At 49.0% G+C, this 13,317-nt stretch overlaps 2 protein-coding genes across 6 annotated transcripts in view; both read left to right on the top strand.

The window, feature by feature from the left end:
- The first annotated feature begins 667 nt into the window (after positions 1 to 667).
- Positions 668 to 10,286, top strand: Fn3krp (fructosamine 3 kinase related protein). Its single transcript, XM_005407184.2, has 6 exons — positions 668 to 908; positions 4,444 to 4,595; positions 5,186 to 5,277; positions 6,805 to 6,887; positions 8,818 to 8,940; positions 9,188 to 10,286. The coding sequence occupies exons 1-6, from the start codon at positions 768 to 770 to the stop codon at positions 9,524 to 9,526; spliced, it is 930 nt and encodes a 309-aa protein (XP_005407241.1). The 5' UTR covers positions 668 to 767; the 3' UTR covers positions 9,527 to 10,286.
- Positions 10,287 to 10,677: 391 nt separating this feature from the next.
- The window catches only part of Fn3k (fructosamine 3 kinase), a 16,451-nt gene continuing 13,811 nt past the window's right edge, over positions 10,678 to 13,317 (top strand). For 2 of the 5 annotated variants that reach the window (XM_013506012.1, XM_013506008.1), the window contains exon 1: positions 12,847 to 13,078. In XM_013506012.1, the coding sequence (XP_013361466.1) occupies positions 12,938 to 13,078 (141 nt within the window). In that variant the 5' untranslated portion in view covers positions 12,847 to 12,937. Of the gene's footprint in view, positions 11,414 to 12,420; positions 13,079 to 13,317 lie in introns of those variants that run through there. The other 3 variants (XM_013506011.1, XM_013506010.1, XM_013506007.1) reach the window with 3 other exon arrangements.

Raw genomic sequence — 13,317 nt, 5'->3', positions numbered from 1 at the left:
CCGAGACACACACACTGATCATATAATCACATGCAAAACGAAATCCCAAACCTAAGGGAGTCCCCGCAGGGTCTTGCTTCCCGTGGAGCAAGCCCCCCTTGCGTGTCACCCTCAGAGCAAGAAACCACGCTGCTACTAGCTGGGACAAGGGGCTGGGGATTTAGCTCAGCGGCAAAGCGCCTGCCTGGCAAGCGCAAGGTCGTGAGTTCGGTTCCTGGTACCGGAGAAAAACCAACCAACCAAACAAACAAACATACTAGCTGGGACAAGCGTCAGGCAGAGGATCAGGGGGTATGGAAGGCCAACGGGGTGGGGCCGGCCACCAGGCACCGGCAGGCGGGACACAGCCAATCGCCTCAAACAGATGTCCATCCCCCGCGCTAGGTCAGAGCTTCTGAAAACTGGTCTGAACGGAAGAGAGCCCGCCCACCTGATCCCGCCGCTCCCAGCGTCACCCAATCCCCTACTGCTAGTTCGGCCCATACCATCCTCTTATCCAATCCCCGCGCCTGTTCCCGATTTACCACGCCCCCACTCCATCTTCGCAAGTCCGCTCTGGTCCCAGAGTCCCGCCCCTTCCCCCTGGTTAGCCAATCCCCGATTGGAGCCTCGTATGCCCCGCCCCTGTCCTTCTCTCACCCAATCCTCAAGCTGGTCTTCAAGCTCGTCGCGCCCCTTCCCTCCCGTCGCTCTGTCTTCGTGCGGTCCCGCTTCCGCTCGCTCGGGCCACTGGCTGTATCTTGTACGCCAGGTGTGAGGCCCTGGATATGGAGGAGCTGCTGAGGCGGGAGCTGGGCTGCAGCTCCGTCAAGGCCACTGGTCACTCGGGAGGCGGGTGTATCAGCCAGGGCCAGAGTTACGACACGGACCAAGGGCGCGTGTTTGTGAAAGTGAACTCCAAGTCGGAGGTAGGGCCGCGGCGGCGGGCTCGCGCCCGGCCGGGGTACTGGTCGTGCCGGTGCTGCGCTGGAAAAGTCCAGCGGCCCCTGAGCGGCGGTGCCTTTGCAGATGGGACTCGCCCCTGCTGTGCTTTCTCCTTTCCTGCGGAAGCGTTCTTGCGAGTGCCATTTTCTTTCTTTCTTTTTCTTTTCCTTTTTGTGGTGCTGGGGATCAAACGCAGGGCCTTGTGCATGCAAGGCAAGAGTTCTCCTGAGCCTCATCCTCAGTCCCCATTGAAAACTGCCGCTGTCCACCCGGAAAGGTCCCTTCCTTCCTGCCGCGCGGTGATCTCTCTGCAGCGCCCCAGACCGGCCCGCGTCCTAGCCTAGAGAGATCCTCCACATTTCTTGTACAGGACTCTGTCAGCTGTTTGTCCTTGAAGTTACTCGGAGAGACGTGCCCCGAGCACCTGTGCTCACTGCAGCTGTCTGCTTTGGTCTGTTTGTGCATCCTTTAAGCGGCGTCCATCCCTTATACATCTCTGTATTTACATCTTCCCTGGCGTTTGCGGTCGTTCAAAGCTTGGCAAGGAGTAGGGGGAAGCTGATATTTTCGACGGATTAAAGTGAACCGCCTACTGATGCTTTTCATCTTTTCGGTGCTGGGGATTGAACTCAGCGCCTTTGTACTGAGCTGTATCTCCAGCCCTTTTTAAATTTTTCATTTTGAGACAGGGAAAATGCTAAAATGCCTAGGTGGGGGGCTGGGGATATAGCTCAGCGGCATAGCACCAGCCTGGCAAGTGCAAGGTCCTGAGCTCGATCCCCAGTTCCAAAAAATAAGTAAATAAAAAATAAAATAAAGTGCCGGGCGGGGGTGCCTCAAACTTCAGATCCTTCTGCCTCAGGTTCCCAGAGTGCTGGAACTGCAATTTCTTTCTTAATCCCTGCTGGAGTTGATGTGGTGCAAGTTGTTTTTCCTTTTGATCATTCTTATCTCTGCCTTGCATTCTTTTCTTTCTTTCTTTCTTTCTTTCTTTCTTTCTTTGTCTCTCTCTGTCTTCCTTCCTTCCTTCCTTTCTTTCTTCCTTTTTTTTTGTTTTACTTTTTAAAAAAGGTAAGACAATTAATTTTAGCTTTAATTTTTTTTTTTTTTTTTTTTTTTTTTTTTTTTTTTTTTTTTGGTACTCAGGACCTTGCGCTTGCTAGGCAGGTGCTTGTGCCCCTGAGCTATGTTCCAAGCCCGACAGAATTAATTAAAAAAAAAAATCTAATTAAAAAAAATGCTGAGACAGAATTTTTTAAATAATAGAATAGCCGTAGTTAATATGTTGCATTTTGTCATCTTCAAAGTAGTTAGTCAGAGTACAAGATATAGGCATAAAAAATTCTCCAGTTGATATTAGCATGAACCTTTTCAGTGAACTAAGAGACGCTAATGGTGTAGCATGCTTTCTTTCTTTTTTTCTTTCTTTCTTTCTTTCTTTCTTTCTTTTGAGACAGGGTCTCACTATGTAGTTCAGGCTAGGCTTGGACTTATTATGTAACCTGGGCTGGCCTCAAATTCACAGTGACCCTCCTGTTTCAGCCTCCTGAGTGCTGGGATTACAGGAGCCCTTGAATACTTGTGTAATTGGTTTTCTTACATACTTCTCCCTTAGATCTTTTCTAGATTTTTTTGTAGCACTGTTTCTCAACTGATGCTTGATTTTACCTTGTGGTAAAATAATCATGAGGAATGGTGCACCTAGCTTGGTTAGAAACTTCAGGCAGTGTAACACTGAATGTTCTTGTGAGGAGCCTTGACCTGTAGCTATATTCACAGGTCCTCTCTTTTTCATCTCTCCCTGTTTTGTGTTTTGTTTTGTGTTACTGGGGATTGATCAAAACCCAAGGACTGCGAATATCCCCAGCCCTTTTAAATTTATTTTTTGAGACAAGGTCTTGGTAAGTCTCTAAGTTGCCAAGGCTGTACTGGTTGGTATTTTCATTCTACCTCAGCTTCCCAGAGAGTTGGGATTATAGGTGTATGCTACTCTGTTCTCGGCATTTTTTTTTTTTTTTTTTTTTGTCTTTTTGAGACAGGGACTTGCTATGCAGTTTAGGCTGGCCTTGAGCTCACTTTGTAGCCCAGGCTGGCCTCAAACTCACAATAATCCTCCTGCCTCAGCCTCCCAAGTGCTGGGATTACAGGCGTGCACCACCACCCCCGGCACTCTCGGCATTTTAAAAAATACTAATTCTTACGTTTTTCTCCATAACCATTATCCTAAGAAGAGTATAGCCAGGGCTTTTTTTTTTTTTTTTTCCCCTTTATCTTCTAAAAAGGATACTCTGAAAGCTGTGCTTAAGAAAGCAGTCCATAGCCGGGCATGGTGGCAGATGTCTGTAATGCCAGCACTCTGGAGGCTGAGGCAGGACATCTGAGAGTTCGAGGCTAGCCTGGGCTACATAATGAGTTTAAGGCCAACCTGAACTGTACAGTGAGACCTTGTTTTAAACAAAACGAGAGAGAGAGAGAGAGGGAGAGACAGAGAAAGACAAATTAACTAGTTTGGAAAGTGAGGGAAGACTTGTTCTTTGGAAAATTGATGTTAAGCTGATATTTGAAGCATGACTAGAGAGGATCTGACTTGGCAAAGAGACTGGTGAATAGTGATCCAAGCAAAAATGACATTGTATGGAGGAGTGTTTGGGCCTGCAAATGAAAGACCTTGAGGAACTAGCAACTAAATAAGGATGGAACATGGGCACAAGGAGCGTGTGTGTGTGTGTGTGTGTGTGTGTGTGTGTTTGCATGTGCATATACACATGTATGTAGGGGAGAGCCTGGGCAGGGCCCCACATGCGGGTGGAAATTGTGAAGAGGGAAAGGTTGCAGGCTTTGGGTGCACCCACAGTCAGATTGGCCTTGGAGAGGGACCACTGCAGTGTGGTGAGCAGGGTGACCCAGTGGATGGAGTCACTGCAGTCTGGGGGACGAGGATGGAAATGGTTGAGATGAGATAGTTTCCAGTGTCAGGTAGGACGTGGCACGGAATTCAGTGGTCTTCTTAGATGAAAGTGAGCCCAGGTTCCTGGCATATGCAGAAGGAGAGCCATCTGCATCTGAAGGTCCGGGCAAAGCTTGTGTCCTGTCTGTGGAACAGGATTGTGGTTGCAGTGTTGTCCGAGAATGGGAGGGGGAGTGAATGAGCGAGAGAACGAGAGACAGAGAGAATGAGAAAGAGAACACCACAAACAGTCTGGCTGTGTCCTGCGCACTTAGGGGAATACTTACAGCCTTCTACTTTCCTCTGAATGGAGAGCCTTTGAATTCAACCATAACATAAAAATATGCTCCAGTACTAGAAAGTACAAGCCTTCTTACTCCTACCCAACTTCAGCATTTCCATCCCATTCTACTGCCAACAGCTTGGAAAACCATCCATGCCTGTTGAGTCCTCAGTCCAGCATTCTTGGTTTGAGTTTGTTTTGCCAGAAGAAAACATGTCTACACCAAATCTTTCCAAAGTGACCTTGCTCTCCCTCTCTGCTCTCTTCCTCTTCCATTATTTTCTGACAGGCTAGAAGGATGTTTGAAGGTGAGATGGCAAGTTTAATTGCCATTCTGAAAACAGACACAGTGAAAGTGCCCAGGCCTATCAAGGTCCTCGATGCCCCGGGAGGTGGCAGTATGCTGGTGATGGAGTACCTGGATATGCGATACCTGAGCAGGTCTGTCCCTACTTCATCCCCCTGCTTTGTTTTCCTCTGTGTGGTTCTTCTACTCCTTAAGCTTCTACTTGGGGGTGTAATTTTGAGGAGTATGATATCAAGAAGCCGTGATTGTATACGTGACAGATTCTGCCAAGTGAGTGGCATGTACTGTGCACATCAGAGGCCAAAGAGAAGCTGGGTGTGGTGGTATGTACTGTAATCCCAGCACTGAGGGAGGCTGAGTCAGGAGGATCACAAGTGTGAGTCCTCCCTAGGCAATTTAGTGAGAATTTAGTGTCTCAAAATAATAAAACGGGCTGGGGATGCAGCTCAGTGGTAGAGCACCATTGGGTTTGATCCCCAGTACAGGGTAGGGGGGTGGCAAGGAAGATACTGTCAATATGAGATGAAGACAAAGAACCCAGCTGCAAAGTCAAATGAGGCTGGGAAAGACTGCAGCAGTCAGACCTTTCATCTCACTCTTGCTCTGAGAGAATGGATTTTCTACTCCTAGAATGCATGACCTACTGTAGGTGCCCTGAGACCTGCCGGATAGATATGTATCTGTAGGTTTTCTGTCATCTGTTTAATTGCTGTTGGATTCACAGTCACGCTGCAAAGCTTGGGGAGCAGCTTGCGGACCTGCATCTTCAGAACCAGAAGCTGGGAGAGATGCTCCGGAAGGAGGACAGCACAGTAGGTGAGGGGCTAAGAGGGCCCCAAGGAGGACACACAGCAGGACAGGCTCAGGTCTGGCCTTCTGCTGCTTCCTGTGAGTTGGATCTGTGCAGATATTTAGCAGAGGAATCTCAGCCCTAAGGCTGGATGTCGCCCCTGTCATTGCAATGGCAAGCAGAAACACCAAAACGACACCCAGGATGTGGAGGCAGATTTATTTAATGTCTGATGGGCACTGAACTAAGAGTCAGTTCTTACTCAAAATGTCAGGCCCTGATCTCTGGTAGCTTAGGGCTTATATGGGAAAAGCAAGCAGGAAGTACAGAGGCAGAATGGCTTGTCAATTAGGGATTGGTTCTTAAAATATGCATCATAGTGACCAGCCATTTCTAAGAAACAAAAGTAACTGGAACTGGAACTGTTACGTGGGCAACTAACAAACTGAAGTATACTGGCTGGGGGTGTAGTGGTGCATCTTCTGCTATATTCTGAGCAAAAGGAGTGCAGTTAGTGTACAGTTTGATAAAGCACTTAGGAGGCAGGAAATATTTGGTAGACTCAAAATCTGACAGTATTACTGTTGCTTTTACTTTTGTCCGGAAGGGAGTTGAATCAAAGGTTTTTTTGCTTTTTATACAAAGTTCTTAGCCAGGGCGTGGTAGCATCGTCTGCAAACCCAGCACTCAGAGGCTGAGGCAGGAGGATCACCATGAGTTCAAGGCCCGCTTGGGCTAAATTAGTGAGTTCAAGATCAGCCTGCAACTACATGGTGAGATCCTGCCTCAAAACAAACAAAAAAACAAAGTCCTTTAAATACATTGTCTTTTCTTCTGAGTACCTTCTTGAGGTTCAGAATGACAAGCCCCAACTGTGTGTTCTCTAGAGGTTGGTGTGCTATTAACAGTGAGGTATTTTTCAGTATTTAATCCATCTGTAGCTTGTGTGCTGACTCTGCTAGATAGAGTGGCTGACAGTCAAAAAGCAGATCAGCAGGATCTGCATGTAGCAGAATCTACGTAGCACAGGATCTGTGCTTGGTAGGAGGGTCTACTGACAGGCCCCATTAGGATGCCTTCCTGTACCTGCCAGGCTCAGGCCATTTGGAATTTTCTTTGAGTCTTGGGAGCTGCACAGGGTTGAGACCGTTTCATGGTATAATATTTTCTCAATACCACTGTGTTGGCCACTGGAAACTATCCTTTCCTGATGGATTATGAGATAGGTTTGTTTTTTTTTCCTATCCAGAAAACATCATCCATTTTTTTTTTTTTTTTTAATACATTGTTGTCTACCTCCCCTTGCCCTAATCCTCTGGTCCTACTTTGGGGACAGCTGGTATCCTTGTACTAAGTCTGCCTGGACAGCCTTTGTTCTACGTGACCTGTGGATTAGTAGAAACTGAGGTCCTGGCTTGCTGAGTGATCATGTGAGCTGATAAGGACACAGTGAGACCAGGCTCTACGCAGCTTGAGCTCCAAGAACTGGGCCCAGGGTCTCCTGAAGCAAAAGCATTAACTGTTCCTCTTCCATTTTGCCTTTTGTTTGCCAGGGAAAGGAGATGGGCAGGCAGAATGGCACTTTGTGGACCAGTTTGGGTTTGATGTAGTGACCTGCTGTGGATACCTCCCCCAGGTAAGTGACACAGCCACAGCTGTTCAGACACAGTGGATGTGCAGGGAGCACCTTTTTTTTCTATGAGATTGGGTTTTTTGTTTTGTTTTTTGGGATAGGGTATGCTATATAGTCCAGACTGGCATTAAGCTCACTATGTAGCCTAGGCTGGCCTCACATCTGTGCCAGTCCTGCCTTAGCCTCCTGATGATAGGCCTGGCAATTCTGCAAAATCTTTGCACCCTTTTTTTCTTTGCCACATTTTAAGGTGATAAAAGGTTTACTCACCTTACATGCTAGATAAACACAGAGAAATGGAGAAGGACCAAGTTAGGATGGCTGCATTTAGGTGGGTTGATTTTTTCGGGGGATAGGTACTGGGAATCAAACTCAGGACCTGGTGCTTGCCAGGCAGGCACTGTGCCACTGAGCTATATCCCCGGCCCAATTTTTTTTTTTTAAAGACAGGCTTTCACTAAGTTGCAAAGGCTCTCCTTGCAACACTCTGTGCTTCAGCTTCCCAAATAACTAGAATTACAGATATGAGCCACTATGCCCAGTTTAAAAGTTAGAAAATTTAGGCAGGTGTGGTGGTGCGTGCTTGTAATCCTAGCCCTTGGGAGGTTGAGGCAGGAGGATTACCATGACTTTGAGACCTGCTTGGGCTATGGTAGTGAGTGCAAAGTCAGCCTGAACTATATAGTGAGACCCTGTCTCAAAAAACAAAAACAAAACAACAATAACAAAAGTTAAAAGTTAGAAAATTCAAAAAATATTTCACTTTAAATACATAACCTGGGGCTTTCAGCTCTGAAGTCCCACTGCCACTTCATCATAGCTGTCTATCCTCTTTCTTTTCTATCTTTTTCCTCCAATAAACCATCTTCTGTTATACTAAAAAAAGTTAAAAATAAAAATATAACCTGCCTATGCAGATTCAACCAACTGCAGATTGAAAATATTTGTGAGAACACAGTGTTTATACTGAATACATGCACATCGTTTCTTGGTGTTATTTTCTCAACAATACAGTGCAACAAGTATTTACATAGCATTTACATTGTATTAGGTCTTAGAGGCAATGTAGAGATGATTTAAAGTATAGGCAATGTAGGAATGTATAGGAGGATGTATGTAGATTACATGCAAATTTTGTGTCATTTTATGTAAGCATTTGAACGTCCTCACATTTTGGTATGAGGGTGGTCCTGAATCTAATCCTCCACAAATACTGAGAGACAACTACTAAACAGCCCTTTCTAAAGTTTTATTTAGAGACAAGGTCTCACTGAGTATCTCAGGCTAGCCTGAAACTTGTGGTCTTTCTGCCTCAGGCTCCCGAGTACGGTGGATCCTTGGATGGTGTTTTTTTTTTTGTTGTTGTTGTTGTTTTTATGGTACTGAGCTATACCCTTAGTCTCTTCCTTTTTAGAAAAATTTTGAGATAAGGTCTTGCTAAGTTGCCCAATTTAGGCTTAAACTTGTCATCCTCTTGTCTCAGCCTCTCAGAGTGCTAGGATTACAGATGTGTGCCACCAGGCCCAACTTTGGGGTCTTTTTGAACAGGAGTCCACATGCCCCTTACTATTACCATTCTGTGGAAGAGGGCCATCTGTGGCCAGGCAGATGGTCAGCAGTGGGCCTTGGGGTCAGGGGAGGTCAGATGGCTCTGGCCTCTGTCAGCGTGAATGTGATGGAAAGTAAACGTCCTAGTGTTCTTCATTCTTGGGAGGCTGCAGAGTGGGCCCTGTGGATCCCTGCTTCCCACTACTCCTGGAAGGTCTTAGCCTGTCCTTAAGACCCCTTGGTGCTTCCTGGTCAGCTTGCACTCTTCAGCTTCCTGTGGTTACCACCCCACCCGCATGCTGTCCCCACGGCCCTTTCCACTTGGGATGCTTCTCAGCATTTGCGCCCTCCCTGCCTTGCCTTCTCCTTTGCTGGTGCCATGCAGGTGAACGACTGGCAGAAGGACTGGGTCAAGTTCTACACGCAACAACGCATTCAGCCTCAGATAGACATGGTGGAGCGGGGTTCCGGAGACCGGGAGGCCCTCCAGCTCTGGTCTGCTCTGCAGGTGAGCAGGGCCCTGCTGGGCAGCCAGGTGCCAGCAGCACGTCCCACTCGGCCCTGATGTGGGGGAGGTGCCAAGGCAGATGTGCCACCTCTGAGCCTGGTTCTGCACAGGGCACGGGTACCCATCAGTGAGCCAGGCGCACCTGAGCGCAGTGCTGCTGCTTGGGTATGTGGAGCAGCGCTCAGGTAACATCTGTGTCCCTCAGCGTGTGTCACCACTGTGCTAAGCCTCTGTCCTCCTCCTACAGTTGAAGATTCCCAGCCTGTTCCGTGATCTGGAGATTGTCCCTGCCTTACTACACGGAGACCTCTGGGGAGGGAATGTGGCAGAAGATGCCTCCGGGCCCATCATTTTTGACCCAGCTTCATTCTATGGCCACTCAGAATATGAACTGGCGATAGCTGGCATGTTTGGGGGCTTCAGCAGCTCCTTTTACTCTGCCTACCACAGCAAAATCCCCAAGGCCCCGGGCTTTGAGAAGCGCCTGCAGTTATATCAGCTCTTTCACTATCTGAACCACTGGAACCATTTTGGATCCGGCTACAGAGGGTCCTCCCTGAACATCATGAGGAATCTTGTCAAGTGAGCTGCTTTCCATGGAGGGTGCCATCTCCGAGCAGCATCCTGAGGCCTCCGGTTCAGGGGCACTGGTCTGATCTGGTCTGCTCTGGTCTGCTCTGGTCCGGAACTTGTTGTTGCTCCGTCTCCAGCCTCATAAATGCTTCCTGTTGTTGCTCAGGCCGACCTCAAGCCTCGTGAGGAGTGGATATCTCAGGAGAGCCTATGTTGTCCTGAAGTTGTACATTGTTAGGTTTTATGGCCAGGTGAGGCCATGCTGATGTGAACAGAGAGGCCCCCGAAGCCTGGAGCATGGAGCAGGAGCGGCTGCAGGTCGTGTGGTGCCCAGGGTACCTAGCTTTTCTTCCCTGCTTCTGGCTCCACTCCTGGGCATCTCAGAGACCTGAATCCAGACATGGAACCATCTTGCTAGAAACTGTTAGAAGTGACAATTTCCAGATCAAGTACATTCCCTTTCCTTTGTACCTGACCACTGGACCTAGCTGTAGGCTGGGCAGGTCAAGCAGCATCCTGGGAGTGACCCAGCTGCCAGCCCTTGGTGTGAGCTGAGTACAGTCAGGAGCCTTGAATTGTTCTTCTTATTCCTCCATCTCATGTGCAGTTTTCTAAAGCTGACTGAGTTGTCATTCCTTGGCAACAGATGAGTATTGAACTAATATCTTTTCTCTCCTTCATTCTGTACTGATGAGAAATTTTACAAATACCACTGATGCTAATAAATCATTTTGCCTAAAAATTTGAATAAACTTTCAGTGGTTTCAATGGTACCTGAGACTATGTGTTTCCCCGCTTGTTATAATTCAACATTATCTGGGGATTGAACCCAGGGCCTTTGCATTGAGCTATATGTCCCCAGCCCTTTTTATTTATTTTTATTTTGAGACAGGATCTTCCTAAATCAGTAAGTTGCCCCTGGGTTTGAACTTGTGATCCTCTTGCTTCAGCCTCCCAGAGTGGCTGGGAGTATAGGTGTGTGCTGCTATGCCAGGCATAACTGTTGTCTCTTTAAAGAATGACTTTTAAGGCCAGGCATGCTGGTGCACACCTGTAATCCCAGCACTTGGGAGGCTGAGGCAAGAGGATTGCTGTGAGTTTGGGGCCAGTCTTGGCTACAAAGTGAATCCAAGACCAGCCTGAACTGCACAGTGAAACCCTGTCTCAAAAAGACCAAAAAAAAAAAGACTTTTGGACAGGACACAGGACACTACTCTGTGTTGGCACAGCATGGTGGGTGGTGAGAGCAGAGGCTGGAGCACTCCCAAACTATTCTAGGACAGAGGTTTTGGTCTTCAGCAGGAAGTAGGTTTCTCTTCCTAGGTAGTATGGACAGCTGCAGCTTAGGACAGGCTGTGTGTGGGTGAGGAAGTACAAGGAGAAAGCGTCCCAGGTATGGTGGGCACTTTGCTGATAAAACTGGGCTCTGTTTCTCAGATTTTGTGATAATGTGATATTTGTAGCTTCTTAAACTTTGTCATTCATTGCAGTTGCTCGTCCTACTGATTTTGTATTTATACATATAACACAACACAAACATGTACTTTTTTTTTCAGTTATCAGAATCATACAAGCTTTAGGCCTAGACATCCCTGCATATCTCCAGCATTACTTCTGTGACCGAGCTCCTGCGAGAGGCACAGGATTATAGGCGTGTGCCACAGATCTTTCCAAATAGTATTATAATCCACACACTAGGACAGTCACCCTACTGATTCCTTAAGAGACTCACCATATGACGGTCCTGGCCCTGAGTGGTCAACAGTTCTTAGCTCCACAATGAAGGACTTCCTGCCCTGTGCCTGCCTCGTGTGTCTGACTCACCCAACTCTTCATTCACACTCTTCTGATAGCTGAGGCCAGAGCATGACACTGGACTGTCCTTGAGCTGTGAGAGAAGGTATCACTGGGCTGTGAGGACCCTGGGGTAGGGGGAGGGTTCCTTCCTGAAATGACCCTAACAGCGGCCATACCCCAAACACCTCCCTGGGGCATTTCCAGTTTGTCTATTTACAAGGGTCCTGAGTGGGTATTCACAATGACTTAATTATAATTTACATTATCAGTATTTTAAGTATCAATGTCAATAATATTATTTACTTATAAACTATTATTATTTTAGAAATCAGCACTTGGGAGGGTGAGGCAGGAGGATTGCTACAAGTGTGAGATCAGCCTAGGTTAAAAAGTGAGTTCAAGGCCAGCCTGAACTGCATGGTGAAACCCTGTCTGAAAAATACCAAAGAAGGGCTGGGTATATAGCTCACTGACATAGTGCCTTGCTTGGCAAGCACAAGGTCCTGTGTTCGATTTCCAGTGCTAAAAAAAAAAAAAAAACCTAAAGTAAATATGTTCACCTGTTGATGCTCTTACCTGGGGCTTCGTTTTGAGTTAGGACTTATATTTGAGTATCCCGGGGGAGGGGGGGGGAAATCACGCTAGGGCTTATTTTCGGGGATATACGGTAGTTCAGTGCAAGGGCTTTGTGTTCAGTCTCTTGTACTGCACAAAACAAATAAAACAAAACAGACACCAAAAAACTCTTAAGTAAGTGGTGCTTCGACCCGATCTTTTCCCCTGAGCTCGGCTCTTTGTGACGGAGAAGCACCTCGCCATAGGCTGAGCAGAGCAGAGCGGCAGGGCCCCAGGGGAGGGTGGGGGATGGGGGGGAACCCCCTCCCCCCCTGCAGCACCGCGCATGCTGCTGTGAGGTTCGGGTTCTTGCACGCCCGCCTGTGTTCTGGAGCCAGCTTATCTGTGGCTTGGACCCCACCTAAGGTGGGGTTGGTCTCTGCTGTCATGGTCCCAAGAACCACCATTATCACTCATGGACACAAGCGCCGGGTCATTGACGCCGCCCCCAAGTCCCACCCTTGACTGGAAAGTGAGAACCTAGTCACGCCCTAGGCTGGGGGGCGGAGCAGCTAAGGCCTCCGCTGTGTCCTGTGCCGGGGTGGGGGTGTCGGGGCCCGGCTCCGCATCTGTATAGGGGCTGCTGGCTCTGTAGGTGGCGTGTGACGAGGTCTAGATGTGCGCGGACTGTTGGGCACGCCGTGTGGACAGGGGACACCCGCTTCTGTGTCGTCCCCACTTCTGGAGCAGCCGGGAATAGGGCTGGGGTCCCACTCCCCAGGAGTACGCAGGGCTGGAGCAGGACAGCTGTCGGGGCGCAGACCTAGAGTGCTGTGTGCATGAGCCCGGCTGTCACCAGCCGCAGAGGCCCGCGCGTCGGGAGCGCGCGTCGGGAGCGCGCCCCAGTGTGGCCGCGGACAGGCGCACAGGCTGCCCCTAGGTCCAGCTGCTGCCTCGGTCCCTACCTCTGCGCCCCGGGTCCCCGCGGCTCTGGTCACTGTCTCCGCGGGCCCAGTCGCCGCCCGTGGCCCCTGTCACCGTCCCCAAGCCCTGTTCCCCTGAGCCCGAGCTCATGGAGCAGCTGCTGCGCACTGAGCTGCGCACCGCGACTCTGCGGGCCTTCGGGAGCCCCGGGACGGGCTACATCAGCGAGGGCCGAGCCTACGACACGGATGCCGGGCCCGTGTTCGTCAAGGTCAACCGCAGGACGCAGGTGTGCTGTGGCGACGGGGGCAGGGGGGCGTCGCCAGGGGCTGCACCGCGGAGCGTAGGCAAGAGACCCCTGGAGGCCGGAGGTTCTGTTTTTGCTGCATAAGCAGTGTCCTTCCCTGGATCCTATCAGTTTTGTTTTTTGTTTTGCGGAACTGATGATTGAACCCAGGACATTCGCACAGATCTCTAGCCTTTCTATTTTAAGACAGGGTCTCACTAAGTCGCTTAATGGAGCAGGCG

This window comes from Chinchilla lanigera, unplaced genomic scaffold (assembly GCF_000276665.1).
Source record: "Chinchilla lanigera isolate Chin_1 unplaced genomic scaffold, ChiLan1.0 scaffold00105, whole genome shotgun sequence".
Lineage (NCBI taxonomy): Eukaryota > Metazoa > Chordata > Mammalia > Rodentia > Chinchillidae > Chinchilla > Chinchilla lanigera.
Note: the sequence above shows the minus strand (reverse complement) of the source record. Positions and strands in the feature narration are given on the sequence as shown.